The following is an 18,946-nucleotide window of genomic DNA, read 5'->3' as shown; positions in this document are numbered from 1 at the left end:
CCTTAAATTCCACAGCCTGCCTGTGGTACATCAGTAGTTTCATCTGAATAGGTAAAAGATGACACATTTTGGTAAACAGGTAGAAAAGGCAGGTTTTGGCAATCTGTCCAGTTTTAGTTTGTGCCCTTTTATCGCTCATTTACTGTGATTCTGTTGCAAGGGTAAAAATACTGTAGACTATGTATCTAATATTCAAGTTTGGAAAAGCAGGGGAAAGGCAACCTTCTGTAAGACTTCTCAAAGTGTAAAGTGGAGCTGGATGGTGCAATCTTGACTTGTGTAGGGTACAGAGCATGAAATCAAGACTGTAATCCATGTGACCCTAACTAGTAGGAGAGGACAGGAGAGGAGAGGAAGCCTCATGGCATGGGGAAATATATAAAATTAACTTGGGGTAAATAGACCATAAAACCCAAGCCCATTGCCTTTGAGTCAGTGCTGATGAATATCTACCCTCTTTCTGGGCTTTTGAGGCTGTAAAACTTTACTGAGGGAGACTAGCCACCTTTCTTCTAAGGAGCAACAGGTGGGAGCAAATCACTGACATTTTATTTAGTAGTCCAACAGGTAGGACATCACACCACCAGAGTTCCTTACATGGAGAGATGGGTGGAAAATGGAACTGGTCCAGTAATACCACAAATTTCCAAATGGAGGGTCACTGTGCACAGCTGTTGAGTTAGGGGTCTCATCCCTGAGCTTTTTGGCTCCACGCTTGTGCAGTTAATGCCTTTTGGGTAAGTTAGATGAGGGGCATGATAATCTCGGAAGGAGCCAACTGTTTTTCTACTGTGACATAGATGGGAGGATTAAGCAAACCACAAACTCCACTTCATTACCTACTATTCTTGACCATTTTCATTAAATTAAAAAAATACATAATTATGCAAATAGTGTACTAAAATGGCCCTTTTAAAAATTGCATTACTCAAGGCAACATTACAAAGATGTTTCCTGAAATTTAGAAAAATCTATTTGCTTTCCCAAATTGGTTTCCTGCTCCAGATGTTAAAAAGACGTGTGAGAATGAACTAACTCATAAAATCCTTTTTAAAAAACAAAATCTTAAGAAACCAAAATCTCTTTTCTCACAGTCTTCAGTGAACCTTCGTTCGAGCTTGTTCCTTATGGAAAGAGGTATTTTTCAAGAGAAGGTGGTCAAGAGTTATTCTAAAGTATTTTCTGATGGTTAGTTTAGAAAAGTTATGAAATGTCATTAAAATAACCTAGACATGGTTTTTATTACATTGTCAACACGTGATTTTCTGCTATTTAATAAGTGCACATAAGGCCAAATATGGTAATAAACACAGTGCCGCTTCTGGAGAGCACAGAGCATTTCAGTAAAAATAAATTAGGTAGTTGACATATATGCAAGTGTATTCATTCATTCGGATGGCGTGTATTATGCCCAGAACTTTAATATCAGAACCATTCTGCCCCTCCTTTACTGTACTACACACCAAAAAAATCACCCAGCGCTTCAGGGTTTATGTCAGCATATCCAGTATCATCAGTCATGAATGTTAACTCTGGGCATGGAGTTGAGAGTCACTGCAAACCTAGTTAATGGTTAGTGGTTCCGTGCCTATTTTGACAACTCAGAGCACTCAGAAAGTGCAAAGCTTTGAGAAAAAGAGCCATTCCCTCAGCGACCCTTGTCATCGCAGTGCTCCGGGTGAAAATTAGCGGAACTGAACATGTCATCTCTATTGCTGCTATTCCGAGGGGCTCGGTGCCAGTTACGGTTCCCCGGAATGTGCCCGTAATTGCCTAGTCCCACTATAGGTAACTCTGGAATTGACTGGCACCCTCCAGCCCAGCTTCTCCGCGGCCGATTGGGCCTGGCAGAAAGCCCCGCCTCCTCAACTCGGCCGCGAGCGGTAATTGGCCGTGCTCGGCTGAGTGGCGGCCCGTCGCCCCGCCCCGGCCGTCCGCTGCGCTGCCTGGGTCGGCGCCGTTTCCAGTTGAGAGATGGCGGCCGCCGCAGGTAGATCGCTCCTGCTGCTCCTCTCCTCCAGGGGCGGCGGCGGGGGCGTTGGCGGCTGCGGGACGCTGTCTGCCGGCTGCTTCCCCGGGCTGGGCGTCAGCCGCCACCGGCAGCAGCAGCACCACCACCGGACGGTGAGCCAGCGCGCCCGGCGGGCTCCGGGGAGGGCGGGGCGGCGCTTGGCGTGTGGGAGCTGCCGGCTGGGAGGCCGCCGGGGCAGCGGGCGAGTTACCTCAACTCGCGGCCGCTCCCGAGGTGGCCGGGCACCGAGGAGCCGCCGTGCCCTTCAGGCGCCTGCGGCGGCGCCCAGGAAGGAGGGCGGGCGAGAGGAAGCCGGGAGGAGGAGGAGGAGGAGGGGCGCCAGCCGGGATGTTCCCGCAGGACCGGGGACACCAGGGCGGGGAAGGCACTGGACCGGGACCTCTCGCCGACCCGCCCTCGGCCTCGGTCCCTCCCTCCTGCTTTCCAGCAGCCCTGCCTCAGAGCCCCGGCGTGGGGCCCCGTCCAAGTTCTCCGTCTTCGCGTCTCCTCGGGGCGCCTTGGGGGTGTCCTGAGTGGCCGCGGCCGCCTATGTGTGTCCGGAGTGTCAGAGCCACGCTGCTGGAGCTGTCCCCCAGGACCCTGGCGGGGGCGCTCCCTCGCCCCCTCTCGGCCCTTGGGGGGACATGCAAGAGGGGAAAAAAAAATAAATGAAATCAAACTTTATCCCCCTGTGTGACTTCCTGCGCGTGTGTACATGGGGAACCAGCTCTTTTGAGATGGATGCTGCATTGCTTCACGAGCCAAGCTCCATTCTGTGCCTTCGAGATCCCCAGTATTGTCTTTAAAGGTTTGCTTCTGGTGCTTGTGGGCTCTTCCCGAAGAAAGAAGGGTGACAGCTGGAGGGGAGAGGGCAGTGTGACAAGTTGCTTGAGATTTGGTGGTTTTAATGACCAGTATCACTAGGTTTCACTGGCTGACATTGATTTGGCTGCCCATGAGAGGGAATATCTGTATGAAGAAGACTGGAGAATGTGTGTGTGTGTGTGTGGTGTTGGTTGTGACAATCCCCCCCCTCCCCAAATTGCAAAAGATCAACATGGAATGGGAGGTCCTGACCTAACAAGTCAGCAGCTTCCCTTGCTTGGACTTTCTAGACCCATTTGACTTGGTTTTTGGCCAGCTCTGAGCATGAGTTTAGGTTTTATTTCCTAGGGCTAAGTTGTGTAGTGTGGTAATAAGAGGAACACTAAAAACAGCGTGATAAGAGAAATTTGCGCCTTCAAGCTCTCAGGCAAATCCACCTGTCTTGTTCTGGTCAGGTAACCCTTGAGAGGAAGCTGAACTGGAGGTTTTTCAGAGAGCATCTTCCAAGAGTAGGGGCAGCGTCAAATTAGGTGTCTTAAAGGACTATGAGAAGACCACATGTTCTTCCAGCACAGTCCTAAGTGTGGTGGACGCTAACCTCATTCCTGTAAAGAAGCCATAGTTTTTCCCATTTGGCATAGTGGCATATTGCTTTGCTGAAGCTTTTGGGTGAGAGCCGAGCTTTTCCACAGTTCAGTTTAGATTTGCATGTTTCATAGCCTCCAGTTATGTTTTGTTCTCTTCAAACATAAGGCCACTCAACAATTTGATTGAATCCTTCTCTTCCCCAAATTGCTTAAAGATTTCCAAGTGGTTGATCTCGGTATCTTAATATCACAAATTCTGACTCTGCCCAGTTTTTAATGACTGTTTGGGTGTGATATTTATTTAGCTTCTTCCCCCCGTCCCCCACTCCTATATAGTTTCTGAATTTTTACTATGTGAATCTGTCAGGCTGTGAGTGCATTCCTTGTGGGGGTACTTTACCAGAGTGTTCTGTGCTATTCTGGGGTAGGGAAAAGTGATGTGCTGAATTTGTAACTGAAAGTACAATTAAAATGAAGTGTTATTTCTGAAGGGGAGAAATGTTATCATGGGAATGGTGACTTGTAAATGAACTTAGCATTGTCAGATTGTGAAAAACGTTGCACTTTATTATTTAAAATGTGTAAACATTTTTTATAATTTTTCCCTTGCTCTGAAGTGAGCATGTATACAGTTGTCTTTGTCTTTTATCCCTCACATGACCCTTAAAATGGAAAGATATCCTAGATGGAAAGATATCGTAGAGATTTATTTAACTTTTGACATTTTGTGCCTTGAAATTGAGGTCCAGAAAGGGAAGAGATTTGACAGCAAATATGTAATAGTTTTACATGTTCACCCATTCCAGATATTTTAACTCCAGTATTGTCTGCCTTTTTTTTTTTTTTTAAATTGTAAAGTATAATTTCTCCTGCACATCTCTCTTGACTCCTGTAAAATGAACCATTGGGGAAATACTGTTATTTAAAAATTGTGAATGGGTATCCTTCTGTGAGTAGGTACTGATTTGAGGCCACACACAATAGAGAAATAGGGAAATAAATAACATGCCAGAAAAAAAAATTCTTATAAAGGTCCCTGACAGGCACTAAGGTTGAATTTTACAAAGAGACATCCTGTGTCTATGCAGCAGATGGCACTCTGCACTGGACTGGATCACAAGTCTAGCTTGTGCCACTTTTGTTCAGCTGTAGTAGTAGGTCTGGTAGTCAGAGCCAAGGGGCATAACCAATTATAGTTTGGGTCAGTTTTTGCTTATAGGAACGTACTTTTTGAAATCCATCTTTTTCTATGTTGGAAAATGGATCCAAATTAATTTAGTTATACAGTTGAGTGGTAAATGCAGTAGTGAAGTTATAAACATAACATGCCTTCTTCCCTACTTGCCCTTCCCCAGTGAAAACAACATCATCATCATTCAACAGAGTAAATAAATAAGACTAAAGAGACAGGGGCTTATTGAGTATTTTTGGCACCTTCTAATGTAATTTTTTCCCTCCTCTGTTCCCCAGCTTGTGACTAACCAAGGCAAATGCAAAATGTTTGTTGTGCATCTTTCTGTGTGATCTAGAAGGTAGCTGCTGTTTTCAAAGATGGTTCTTTGAGAGGAACTAGTTTTCTCTGTGAGCTGGGTAATGCTAAATTAAACTACCTTATCTCCTATTACGACAGACAGCCTGACTGTTGGCATTTCTTCATGGCCAACGGCTAGACTGAGTTACTAAATCTCTTTGTGTTTAAGTCTGTTGCTGTACTGTTATAATTCATAGATGTCTCTTTCTACCGTTTCAAAACAATTCTTAATGTTGGCAATATTGTTTTAATTTAACCCAGAACGTTTTAACAAAAGTTATATTGCTGGACACAGAGCCAGATTGGAATCCTCATGATCTGGCCCATCTAACTTTACTGCAACCATCCTTCACATACTGTGTTTTTATGCAAATAATGCGTAAGTCTTTTCTATCTATGTTTGTTTTCCAAGCTGTAAGCTGACCTTTTCATAGGCATTATTTTTGTTTATTTCTGTAAAAAAAGTATTGTCACTAAGTCAGAAATGACTCATAGCTGACCGTACAAGTGGGTTTTCTGAAGCTGTAAATCACATGGGAAAAGATCGCCCATCTTTCCTTTACAGAGCAGCTGGTGGATCTGATCCATAAGAGAGCCACTGCCTTTGGGTTAGCAGCACAATTCCCCGACCACTGCACTACTAGAGTTTACAGAACAAAAATATTGGTATTTGAAAATATCTGACGCAGAGGAGTTGTTGACCAACAGTGTAGAAAGAAGGTTTGAGTGAAAATATACTGCTCCACTGTGCTTGAACCAGTCTCTGCACTGTTTCCAAAATTTGTATTGAACCTTTATGCTGTTGTGGTTTTTTTTGCACTGAATTTTAGTCTTTATTGCCCCTTAATACCCCCTCATGGGGCCCTGGTGTAGAATCCTGCCTGCCTTGTGGCCAGGCTGTCTTCCTGGCCAGTCAATCTCAGCTGCGACCACTGCTATTTTTCTGCAGTGGAAGTCTTGCACATTGCTATGATGTGGAAAAGATTTTAGTGGCATTTTCCTAACTGTGACCGACTAGGAAGAAGGGCCTGGCCATCTATTTCTGAAAATAGCCAAGGAAATCTGTGCATCACAGCTGTGCAATCTGCATCCTGTCCTGAGGATGGCACTGAGGTCATCTTATATCTTAGTGGATCAACAACTACTGGCAACAATTGCTTCTCTAATCTGTAAGGTTCATTTCAAGTTAGAGACTATGTGGGACCTAGGACTCCTTTTTAAGTCTCCCATCCCCACTTAATTAAGGAAGAAAACAGATTCATGGTCATTTTTTTAGATTATGTGTGTGTCAACAGACCTGGGATTAAAAGTCTTTTAAGGTGAAACATAGTGTATACAAATGTTGTATGCAAATCAATAGCAAATAAAAACTTAAAAAAAAAAGTTGTTTAAATAAAAGTTGAAATTTGAGGACAGGCTCTAGTTTGGGTTTTAACTTTTGTGATCCTTTTTTTATTGTCCTATTTTGGTGTCTCTGAATCTGATAGGATCTGCTATGTTCAGGCCACAGATTGACACTGACAGGTTTTTGTTCCCTAAATGTTTTGAATGTTCTTCCAGTGGGCCTATAGTGAGATAAGGGTAATGATTGTGTATCTTCTTACCTTTGTGTCTTTAACAGGCTTCATTCCATATAACATTAAGTAAGCAGATGATGTTTGCCAATGAAAATATCTTTTCTTTTAAAATTTTCTTCTTCTCTTTCTCTCTTGTTTAATTACCTATTGTTTGGTTTGCTACATCTGGCTAGTTTCTTTACACTGTGATTGCTAGGGCCTGGCTTTGGTTGTCTTTTATGCTTCTTTATGTGCATTGGTACTACTTTAGCTCTGCAAACATCTTTAGCCTTCTGTTCAAAGCTGACAAAATTATGATACTTATTACGAAGGATATTAGATATTTATGCTCAGCTCTAGCTCTAGATTTGTTGTTATTTTATCCTACTAAAATAATAATATTTTTGAAGGTTCTGGAGAAATATACCAGGATGAATGTCGTTTGTTTTTAAAGAAGCAGTCATCCTTTTGCTCATTTAAAAAATCTTTATTTTGAAAACCATACAATATTTGAATGACTCTACTTAGATTTCCTCAACAAGTTCTGATTAGTTGCATTAAGTCCCAAAAAAACGTATTTTATACATTATGGAACTCTACTTGCAGAGGAAATGCAAAAGAAAATTGGGTCATTGAGAATGGAAAGAGTGAAGTAGAAACCAGTGAAGTGATAGTGTGCCATTTTTTTGTTTTGGAGCTACCTCATGTTAGATGTTGACCTCAGGAAATACTTATGGTTTTCTTCAGTAATGATCCATTGATACCATAATTTTGTTTTATATTCTAGCCTTGTATCCCTAAAATTCTCCTTTGAAATTACTGTTTTCTTATGATAATGGAAATGATTGCCTTTTGAGATCTTGAGCTAGCTGGTTAGTATAAATGGTCATAGTCTTTGAGTCCCCTACTCTTTATTTGACTGATTAATATGATACCTTAGTTTATAAATATATTGGCAGTACTGGAATAACATGTTGTTAGTCAACCTAAAGTGATACCCTGGTAGGTGTGTACTTAAAGAATCTTAAAATTTAGAACTTGGAATGACCTCAGATTGAGAAAATTAGAGTGTAAGAGCAGTTAAAATGCTTTTTCTGAAGCAGTCTTGCAAGTTAATGCAGATAGGTCCTAATAAACCACACAATCTGTGTTTCATTTCTAAAACTGTTAAGCTGAGACTAGTTTTAAAAAAGTGAGTTGAGAGTCAATATTCTTAACACTAAGAACTTAAACTCAATTTGAGTAATTACTCGCTGATTTAGATGACGCTTGATGACACTTGTTTAAATAAACCTGTCCTTTGCAGGTTGAAAACTAAAGAGAAATATTCCATTTAAAAAAAATAATTTCACTTTATAAGAGGTGTGTAAAGAGACAGTTTGAGTAAAATTGAAAGTTGACTTCAAAGTATGTTTAATAAATTTAGTGAATGATTGACTCATTAACTGTGTAGAAGCTTGATTCCCTTACATTGATAAACATGCAACTTGATAAATTACATCACCAACTGGGTCTAACAGCATTCTAAAGGTGGAATTTTTCTGTGCAATTCTGGAATAATTGGATAATAGGACATGGAATTTTGCTTTTGTGCTTAAAAATAAGAGCCTTTTCAAAAAATTCTTTAATTACATTAATGGTCTTTTTTAGCCCAGAAGATTAGGGTGTTTACTTTTCCTACCTTATTATTAAAATTTTGTGTTTGCATATTTTTTCCTTTCTGTTCTTCTCACATATTTTGGACATGTTGCAAGGAGGAACCAGTCCTTAGAGAGGGATATCATGCATGGGAGGGTGGAGAGACAGCACAGGAGAGGAAGACCCTCGGTGAGATGGATTGATTCAGTGACTGGTGTAATGGGGCTGGGGGTGTAAGAGACAATGAGATTGGCACAGGATAGAGTTTAGTGCTGTTGTACATAAGGTCACTATGAGTTGCAGGTGACTCGATGGCACAAAACAACAACAAGAACTTTGTAATTGTTACTGTTTGGGCAGCACTTGTAATAACCACAAGAAGGTCACAGGATCCATTAGGGATGTGAGGCTGTCCAGAAGATCACGCATGGATTGTACTGCCTTATAGGCTATAACATTTCTTTTATAAAATTATATAATTTTTTTTTCTTTTAAGGTAAGCCTACTTTGTGCTTTTTTATCTAGGAACATTGTGTATTACATGGATGCTGCTAACAGAAAGATCAGTGGTTTTAATCTGCCAGCTGCTCCAAGGAAATAAAATGGTTATTGTCCTCCCACGAAGATCCTCAGCCCCTATAGTGAACCATCAGAAACCCGATGGAGGGTTGTAGTGAGTTGGAAATGACTCAGCAGTGGGAGGGGAGATTAAGTGGTATTACAGGCAGTGGTTCCATAGTCAACACTCTTGGCATCAGCAGTCAGAAAATCAAAAGACAAATTGCATTGGGAAAGTCTGCCCTCAGGGACCTTTCTAGAGTACTGAAGAGCATTGATGTCAGTCTGGAGACTAAGGTGCGCCTGATGTCTTTGCAGTTACTTGCTAAGCACCAGAGAGTTGGGCAATAAGGATGATAGAAGACTGATGCCTTTGTGTTGTGGTGCTAGGAAGAGTGTTGAACATACTATGGACTGGCAGGAAAACAAACAGGTCTGCCCTGGAGAGGGTAAAACCAGGCTGCTCCCTGGAGGCAAGGATTTTGAAACTCTGTCTCACATACTTTGGTCACATGGCCTGGAGGGACCAGTCCTTGGAGAGGACAGCACAGGAAGACCCAGGATGAGATAGATTGACTCAGTGACTGGAGAAGGGGTCTATCGGAGATGATGAGATTGACTCAGGGTAGGGTAGGGTTCAGAGCTAATGTACATAGGGTTGTTGCTATGAGTAGCAGGTAACTTGAGGCACATAACGACAACAACACAATGTGTGCTTTAAACTTGACAGTTTTCACAGATTATTTACCAACTAACTAGAGAGCAAATGTTTTTAGTGTTAGGTGACATCTAGTCCATATGACTCAGTGACCCTATGAAAAACAGATCTGCACCATCCTCACTCATCTTCAAGCCCATTGTGGTAGGCATTGTGGTAGTCCATCTTGTTGAAAGCGTCCTTTCTTTTGCTGACCCTCTATGTCAGCTAGTTGTCCTTTTCCAAGGACTGGCTTCTTCTGACAGCATGCTCAAAGTATGTGAGATGAAGTTTCATAATCCTTGCCTCTAAAGAACACACTGGTTATATTCTGAAAGTTCACACCCACCGTCAACTCTGTGGGAGAAAGATGAGCAATCTCCTTTTATGCAGTCTTCCACTCTGGAGAGTCAGCTATGAGTAGATTCTGACCTACGGCAGTGAATGAGTTACCTACCTTCCTGTCTGTTATCTGTTAGTTTTTATATCCCTCTCCCTCCCTTCTCTTCCCTAATAGTGAAAGATTTAGCTTTTCGTAAACCTTAGATTGGAGATGTTGTTGTGTGTTGTAGAGTCTGAACCAGTCTAGAGCTGACCTCCCAGCAGGTTTTCAGAGGCTGTAAATCGTATAGAAAAGATTGCCCATCCTTCTCCAGTGGAGCATCTGGTGTTCTGTGTGTTCTTGTAGTGAAGCTGTTTCTTATTAGGTGAGTGACTTATGTTAATAAGCATAATGCCCTCTAGATTCATGCATGTTATTCAAGGTTTCTCATAGCATCACATTGTACTCCATTATGTGAATAGGTGTACCATAGTTTCTTTGACCATTCATCTGTTGATAGATGTCTTGGTTATGTACACCTCTTTGCTGTTATAAATAATGCAGTGAACATGGGTGTGCATATATCTGTTTGTATGGCAGCTCTTGTCTCTGTGGGTTCTATCAATCAATCTATCTAGTAGTGGAATTTCTGGGTCAAATGGTATTTCCATTCTCCCTTTTTCCAGAAAGCACCAAACTGCTTTCCATAGTGTTTTCATCATTGTACATTCTCACTGTAATGAATGAGAGTTTCAGTCACTTCACATCCTGATTAGCATTCATTGTTTCCTGTATAATTGAACTTTACTGCTGTTGCAGGTGTGGGATAACCATCTCAAGCATTTTGTGTTAACCATCTACATCTGTTTTTTTGGTGATGGTGTCTTTTGATGTCCCCTACTTTGTAACTGAATTGCTTTTTCTTGTTGAGGTGTTGGAATTTTCTGTAATTTTTAGAGTTTCTTGTCAGATAAGGCTTTGCCAGAAGAGTTTTTTCCCAATCTGTAGGTTCTCATGTTTTACTCTCCTGAAGAAATATTACACATAGGGATTTAATTTTGACAAAGTATATAGGGAATTAATTTTGGCAAAGTCTCAATAATTTCATTTATCCTCTGCTGATTATGTGTTTTCATTTATATTTGTAATAAATAAGTCTGTTTATGTTAACAATTAGGCCTCTTATTTACCTGAATTTTTAATTTAATGATTGTATTTTAACCTACGCATTTAATCCATCTTGAGGTAGTTTTTGTTTATGTTGTGAGGTATGGCTCTTGTTTCAGTTTTCTGCAAATACATCTCTAGTTTTTCCAGCACCATTTGTTAAAAGGCTGCCTTTCCCTCACTTAATGGATTTCATTTCTTTGTAAAAGATCAGCTGTCCATAGTTCAGCTGATTCATAGTCCAAGATTCAGTTCCAAGTTCTCAATTCTGTCACCAGTACCAGACCATTTTGAGATAAGGAATTGTTAGGCTTCCTATGCTACTTTTTTTCCTTCAGTGGTGTTTTACTTGTCCAGGGTCTCTGTCCTCTTATATGTTGTTGGTGTAGGTGGTGTCGAGTCAATTATGACTCTTAGCAACTCTCTGAATAACAGACCTGAACCCTGCTCTATCCTTTGCCATCTTCATCATCTCTGACACACTGGAGCCTATTGCTGCACTATGTCCGTCCATCTCATTGAAAGTCTTCCTATCTTTTGTTGACCCTTCCTTTCATCCGTCTTTCCAAGGAACGTGCCCATAATAAGTTTCAACATCTTTGCCTCCAAAGAGCATTCTGACTACAGTTTTCATAAGGCATATATGCTTGCTCTTTTGGCAGTCCATGGGGTAGTCAGTGTTCTATTCCAATACCACAACTCAAAGATATCAATTCTGTCATTCATAGTCCAGCTCTCAGATGCATAGCAAGTGATTAAAAAGATTATGGCCTTAAGCAAGCATACCCTAGTCTTCAAACTGACACAGCACTTTGGAGAGGTCTCTGACAGCAGATTTGCCCAATGTAGTTTCCTCTTCTCCTGACTGCTGGTTCTAAGGGTGTTGATAGTGGATCCAACTAAGATGAAATAATTGACAATTTCAGTCTTTTCTCCATCTCATGATGTTGCTTGTTGGTCCAATGGTGAGGGTTTTTGTCTTCTTGATGTTGAGATATAGTTCATATTGAAGAACTTATTCAAGTCTTTTTCACTTTCAGCAAGCACAGTTATATCATTTGCGTAATGCAGGTTGTTGATGCCCAAAGAATAGAGATGAATATTTATCATCTTTGCTTCCAAGAAGCACTCTGGCTGCACTTTCTCTAAGACATATCTGTTTGTAGTATTGATATTTTCACAATGTTAAGCCTGCTAACTGGACCTCTGGCTAGATAAGAATGAATATTTTCTCCTCTTCTGTGCCTGTTGTGAATGGTGGTGTTTGTAGTGGCCCTCTCACCCCTTCTCACCACAGTTCTTCTGGTAACTCTAGTGGAATCTGACAGATGTTGATCTTGTACCTTGTTACTTTGCAGAATCGGTCAGTTAGATACAGTAATTTTCTTGTGGAGCCGTTGGGATTTTCTGTGTATAAAATCATATCTACAAATGGAGCAAGCTTACTTCCTTTTTGCTGGATGCCTTGACTTTCTTTTTCTTGTCTTATTTCTCTGAAGCAGTACAATATTGAATAAGACTGTGTATAAGGACATCCTTGTCTGATTCCTGTTTGGAAGGGGAATACCATCAGTTTCTTTTCATTGAGAACAATGTTGACTGTTAGTTTTGTTTATATGCTCTTAATTTTGTTGAGGAAGTTCCCTTCCATTTCTGTTTTGTTGAGTGCTTTTATTGGGAAAGGTGTTGACTATTTTCAAATGCTTTCCCTACATTAATTGATATGATCATGTTATTTGTACCACTATTTTATTTATTTTCTTAGGTTGAACTACACCCTTGCATACTTGGTATGAATTCCACTTAATTAATCATGATGTTTGATTCTGTTGGTTAGGATTGTATTGAGAAATTTTGATATGTGTTCATGAGGTTTATTAGTCTATAATTTTCTTTTTTGTGGCCTTTTTTAAACTGGCTTTGATGTCAGGGTTATGCTTTATTTTGTGGCATGAATTTGGGAGATTTAGAATTATTTCGGTATTCTGAAATAGCTTGAGTAGAATTTGTGTCAGTTCTCTGAATGTTTGACTGAATCATTGATGATGTAGCTGAGCCAGGCCTTTTTGTTTGGCAGGTGGAGTGGGGTTTTTTGGTTGGTTTTTTTTTTCTCTCTTTTAATGACTTGTTCAGTTTCTTCTATTGTTATGCATCTATTCAAATTTTTTATCTCTGTCTCTGGTTTAGGGAGGCAATGAGTTTCTAAAAAATTGTCAATTTCCTCTACGTTTTAAAATTTGTTGAAGTATAGTTCTTCAAAATATTCTGTTATCCTTTTATTTCAGTTGATTCTGTTCTGACATCAAGCATAAATTTCTTAGTCATTTATATCTCCTCATTTTTTTTTTTTGTTAAATTTGCCAGAGGCTCATCAATTTTACTAATCTTTTCAGAAGATTAGCTTCTAGCCTTGTTGGTTGTTTTTATTGCTTTTTTTTGTTTCATTTATTTCTACTCTGATAATAATAGTAATAATTTTGAAAGTGTTAGTGGCATCCACTTCCTAAATAATATGCCTCCGGAAACTCTATGAACTTTGATAAATGTCAGAAGTTGTAGAGGGGCTTTCAAGCCATTTGTTCATAGGGTCACTATGATTCATGCTCAGCTCAAAGGCAATCAACAACAACATCATCATTATTATTATTTCTTTTCTGTAAACTGTTGGATTTATTTTCTGTTCTTTTCAAAGATGTTGAGTGAGAGTTTTGATTTTGGTTCTTTTCTAATGTGTATGTTTGTTACCAGTAATTGGATTTTTATTCTAATTTGTTTCAAGAAAATTTTAATTTTTTTATTTCTCCTGTTACCTAGGAGTGTTCAAGCAAAGTGTAATTTAGTTTCCATGTACTTGATTTCTCCCTTGATCATCTGGATTTTCATTTCTATTTTTATAGCATTGTGACTTGAGAAGATGCTTTATACTATTTTGGTGATATTTTCAAATTTATTGAATCATTCTTTGCAGACTAAAACATAGTCCATTCTGGGGACTTGTGCTTGTATACTGATAGATTTAAATTTTTCAGTTTTGGGTTGAAAACACAGTTCCTTACTCATTAGGCCGTCAGAGGTTCCTAGCATAAGAGAAAGGGCAGCATTAGATAATGAGTAAAGGGTCAGTTGAGCAATGGACATAACTGTAATTACTACCTATGTACTCAATGACAGAGCCCCAAGATACATGACAGAAACTTTAATTGATTTAAATACAGAAGCAGACAACAACACAATAATAGTAGGAGACTTCTATACACCACTTTCGATGAAGGACCAAACAACTAGAAAGAATTTTTTTTTTTAATTATTACTAAATTTTATTAGTTTTAGTGAACATTTACAGAGATTTTGGGTTTTCATTCATTCATTGTTGCACTGTTTTCTCTACCCTCCTCCCCAGTTCGTTCTTCTTCCCCCCCTCCCCTGAATGTCTGTTTTAATTGTCCAATTGCCACAGTGCTTGTCGAAGCCAGTTCTGATTAATCTCCTTTGTCAGTGTGTCCTTTGCCATTCCCTATCTCTCCTCCCTGAGAGAGACTTCACCCTGATTCATAAGGAAAAGGGGATGGCATATTCTCTTAGCTACTTCCTGCTGAAAAGGGACGCTATAGGTTTCAGTGTGAAGATCTTCTCTCACTACTCTAAAAGGCCCCTTTGGCAGTAGGAAACACATAGACTATTATGGAGATTGATTTTGGAATTTAGATTCACTGTTATCAATTTGTGCTTAGCTGTACATGTTCATATCCTTGAAGATGTATCATGGAAGTGTTGCAGCCTAGAAGATACAAATTTAACTAACAAGTTAAAAGTACATGAATCAAAAATTAAAAAGCAATAATATTCCAAGTAGAGGTTCTAATAGTGGCACAAATCAAGTTACAGAGGGAAGGTGGTTCTTACAATAAAAGGCCTATAGACTAGCACTTTGTCTATTATAGTGTACAGGTTAGGAACCACAAGATGTAGAGGCTCAGCTATGTCATTTATGGTTCTTAAGTCCTGGAGGAAATTCCATCTACCACTGGGTTGTTTTACATCTCGGAAGTTCGAATGCCAGGTAGAGGTAAAGTAAGGAACTGCTTATGAGGTTTAACTGAGATGTAGAAGAACTAAACAATGTTTGTTGTTTGCTTGATATATTGTTTTTCATCCTTTAATATATTTTGTTGTTGTTGTTGAAATATTTGTCTTTGTGTTTCTTATAGTAAGAATATTAATTGATCATATTTTCTTATACATTTTGAAACTTTTTCCCCCTTGACTAGTGCAGGTGTATTTAACCATTCAATTCAATGTCATCATCACTAGATATGGTTTTGTTGCTGTCATTTTGCTACACTCTTTGACATGTTGCCAATTTCTTATATCTTTTCTGTGCTGAATCCATTTTAATGGCATTTCTTATTGCTGTTGTTTTAATGTTTACTAAGTCTTTTATAATCCCCCCATTTTTAGTTGGCATTTCTTATTGCTGTTGTTTTAATGTTTACTAAGTCTTTTATAATCCCCCCATTTTTAGTTTGATGAGAAGTTGTATTAATTTTATTTGCACTTATTGTGTAAATTTCTATTTTATTCTCAAATCTAATCTTGAAATTACATCAACTCCCTCTCCATTCAGAAGTTTTATAACTATACGACTTATCCCCTCTTTTTATTTTGTAGTCAAGCTCTCTATTATTAGACTTTAAAGTTTATTTTTGTGCATTTCTGTCTGTCTAGTGAGCAGAAAACAGGTTATAGAGGCACAGGGCAGTGAACTTCTCTCTGAAAGGGCCGGAGGAAGTAAGAAAAATACAGTCTCTTACTGCCCCAGAGCAGAAAGTGGGTTAGGAACCTGTAGCTCAGCCCCACGGTGCCTCTAGAGCCACACCAACAGCAAGAGGTTACTTGATTCATTGTTAACTCAAAGCCTCATAATTGAAAGACTGAGAAATGGGGCTTATTAGGGAATTAAATTGGAAAGTGGAAGAGGCAAAAAATATCATCCAATACAGGTCTAGGTTTTAGGCCAACAATTCAAAGGCACTATTAGTCTAGGTTCCAGTTTCAGGTTAGCAATACAAATTCAAGAAGCCTCTGGTTTCCTCAGTCATCCAGCAAGGTTTACCTTAGAGCAGTTATAAGTCATCTCCTTCAAGCATTGGCAAGAATAGCAAAATCTTTAACTGTGGGCAGATCAGATGACGTGAAGCTTCTTGCCACAGTTTCTTCACAGCAATGCCACAGTCTCTTTACCATCATCACCAGGATCTTGCCAGCAGGGTCTTGCTCCAGTTTCCCTTAAGTCTTTTTTTTTCCCCTTAAAATTTTTTATTATTATTTATTGAGATTTTAATGAAAGTTTATAGAGAACTTGGATTTCCATTCATTTGTTGTTGCACATTTTCCTCGTCTCCCCTCCCTGCTCCAACTTGCTATTTTTTTGAAAAAATTCTTTCAATAGAAACATGACTCCCCCCCCCAAGTCTCCCTTAAGTTTTACTGCCGCAAGTCTTGCTCACCTCAAATCTTACTGCCCAATGTGGGAAGCACTCCTCTTATCTTGGTCCCGCAGCCTTTGACGATTTGCAGGACCATGTGCCTGTAGTTAAGGTAGTTAAGGAGACCAGAGGAGCTAGCTGTCATGGTTAAAAAAAACCAACTCTTAGGCTAACCCCATAATGTCTTTGTTTTTGAATGCTAATATGAGTGCTAATTTTGAGTGGTTGTCTGCTGTTAATGGTTTTCTGTTAGGAGAACTCTTTTTAATATTTCTTTCAAGATTAGTCTAGTTCTCACAAATTCTCTTAATTTCTGCTTATTTAGAAATGTCCTAATTTCAGCATCATAATTGAAGGGCAGTTTTGCTGGATACATAATTATTGGTTGATAACATTTTTTTTTCTTTCAGAGTTTTACATATGTTACTCTATTGCCATTGCCATTGCCTTCTTGCCTGCATGGTTTCTGCTGAGAAATTGGAACTTAGTTTTTTTTGTTCTCTTTTGTAGGCACTAATTCTTCCTTCCCCCCAAGCTGCTTCTGGGATTCTTTAATTGTCTTTAATTTTTAAAAATCTTTTATCTTGGCAAGCTCTGGTGGCCTAATGACGAGAAGCTGCACTGCAATCCCAGAAGTCAGTGGTTTGAATCCACCAGATGCTCTGCTGGTGAAGGAGGGAAAATCTCCTCCTGTACCAGTCAGATCTGATTTGACAATACACACACACACACACACACGAATAAAAATTAAAATAAAACAAATCTTTTTAAAAAAAAATTTATTTTATTAATTTTAATGAACATTTACAGAGATTTTGGATTTCCATTCATTCATTGTTGCACTTTTCTCCCTGCACACCCCTCCTCCCCAGTTCGCTCTTCTCTTTGAAGTAAAAGAAAAATTCCTTCATTGGTATACAATCCCCCACAACCCCACTTCCGCCTTGAGTACACTTCACTATGCAACCTTCATTCTGGACTCTTGTCATAACCATAATAATATCGCTTTTAAACTGTTCTCTCCCTCATCTGTTTCAATACATAATTTATCCAGTTTTTCTCAGTCTTACCCAACCCTGATGTCTGTCCCATTCTATAACAGTGGCACTATGTAGTATTTGTCCTTTTGTGACTGAGATATTTTGCTCAACATAATGTCCTCCAGGGTCACCTATTAAAAAAAATCTTTTATCTTAGTGCTTTTTCTTTTGAGGTGTAACCTGTTAGATGTTCACTTGGCTTCTTAAATTTTAGCTCCTTAAATGCATATTTTCTCTTCTTAATATGTTTTCCTCCAGGAAATCATCAATTATTTTCTCTGTGCTTTTGTTTCTTTCTGTTCTTTAATTCATTCACACATACATTATTTCTCTTGATGAAGTCCCATATAAATGTTGTGCTTTCTTTCTTTTCTTTCCTTCTTTTTTCCTAAGTATTCCCCTAAAAGATTAGGATTGAGGGATTGGTCTTTCATTTTTCTAGTTCTGTGTTTCAGAATTGAAGATTTTGGACAATCTAGAATCTTCAACTGTCAGATAAAATTTCTATTGCCTCTGACACATTGTAATGTTGTTAACTTTTTATTATTTTTGTTTTGATATATCTACATGAACTGTGTGGATGTACTGTGCATCTTACTATTTTGAATTCTTAGTGTTTCACCCCCTGTCTCACGGTGGGAGTGATAGAGGATAGTAGCAAGTTTGTGTGTGTACACAAGCACAGCCCTCATCTCACTGTTAATGTAGAGCAGTTGAGGGCAACTGGGATGGCATTGGTTATAGTCTCGTGTTGATCAGGTGGAACATGAGCCAGTTTTTACTTTTGCTTGATGGCTGAAGCTGCAAGAAGTGGTGTGTGTATTGCTGGGCAGTGTGGGTACTATTGTTGACTCTTAGCCAAATGAGACAACAAAGGAGAGAAAAAAAATAAAAAGAAAGGGGGCAAGTCCCAAATAAAAATAAGAATGAATCATAAATGCAGAAAGAAAACAGGTGGCAAAGAAAGGAGAATCAGAATGCTGTTATTGTTAGATGCTGTCAAGTCATATGTGACTCATAGTGACCTATGAACAATAGATCTGAACACTGTCCTGTTCTCTCCCATCCTCACAGTCTCTGACACATTTGAGCCCCTTGCTGAAGTCACTCTGTCATCCTACCTGATTGAGAGTCCTCCCCTTTTTTGCCATTTCCCCACCTCCCAAACATGATGACCCTTCCAAGCATGATGTCTCCAATGTCTCTCCTAGAACATGCCCATAGTAGATGACGGTTTGCCACCCTTGTCTCAAGGAGCACTGAGACTACACTTTCTCCAGGATATACTTGTTTCTTCTTTTGACAGTTGATAGAATATTTATTACTCTCTTTGAACATCACATTCAGAGACATCCATTTTTCTTCTGTCATTCTTATCCAATATCCAGTTTTCAGATGCATAGCAAGCAATTGAAAAGGCCATGGCCTGAGTCAAGTGCACCTTAGTCCTTGGGCTAACATCATTGCTCCTAAATAACTTGGAGAGGTCCCTGACTGACGACTTTCCCAGGGCAGTATGTCTCTTGAC

The 18,946-nt window shown here is 39.5% G+C and overlaps 1 protein-coding gene across 1 annotated transcript in view; it reads left to right on the top strand.

Annotated features, from left to right (window-relative positions):
* The first annotated feature begins 1,970 nt into the window (after positions 1-1,970).
* MCU (mitochondrial calcium uniporter) overlaps positions 1,971-18,946 on the top strand; it is a 248,268-nt gene continuing 231,292 nt past the window's right edge. The window contains exon 1 of the mRNA XM_006887550.1: positions 1,971-2,124. Coding sequence (XP_006887612.1) covers positions 1,975-2,124 — 150 coding nt within the window. The 5' untranslated portion in view covers positions 1,971-1,974. The remainder of the gene's footprint in view (positions 2,125-18,946) is intronic.

The sequence above is a fragment of the Elephantulus edwardii genome, unplaced genomic scaffold (genome assembly GCF_000299155.1).
Source record: "Elephantulus edwardii isolate Elephantulus edwardi_28Jun2011 unplaced genomic scaffold, EleEdw1.0 scaffold00058, whole genome shotgun sequence".
Lineage (NCBI taxonomy): Eukaryota > Metazoa > Chordata > Mammalia > Macroscelidea > Macroscelididae > Elephantulus > Elephantulus edwardii.
This window is presented reverse-complemented; position numbering and strand designations above follow the sequence as displayed.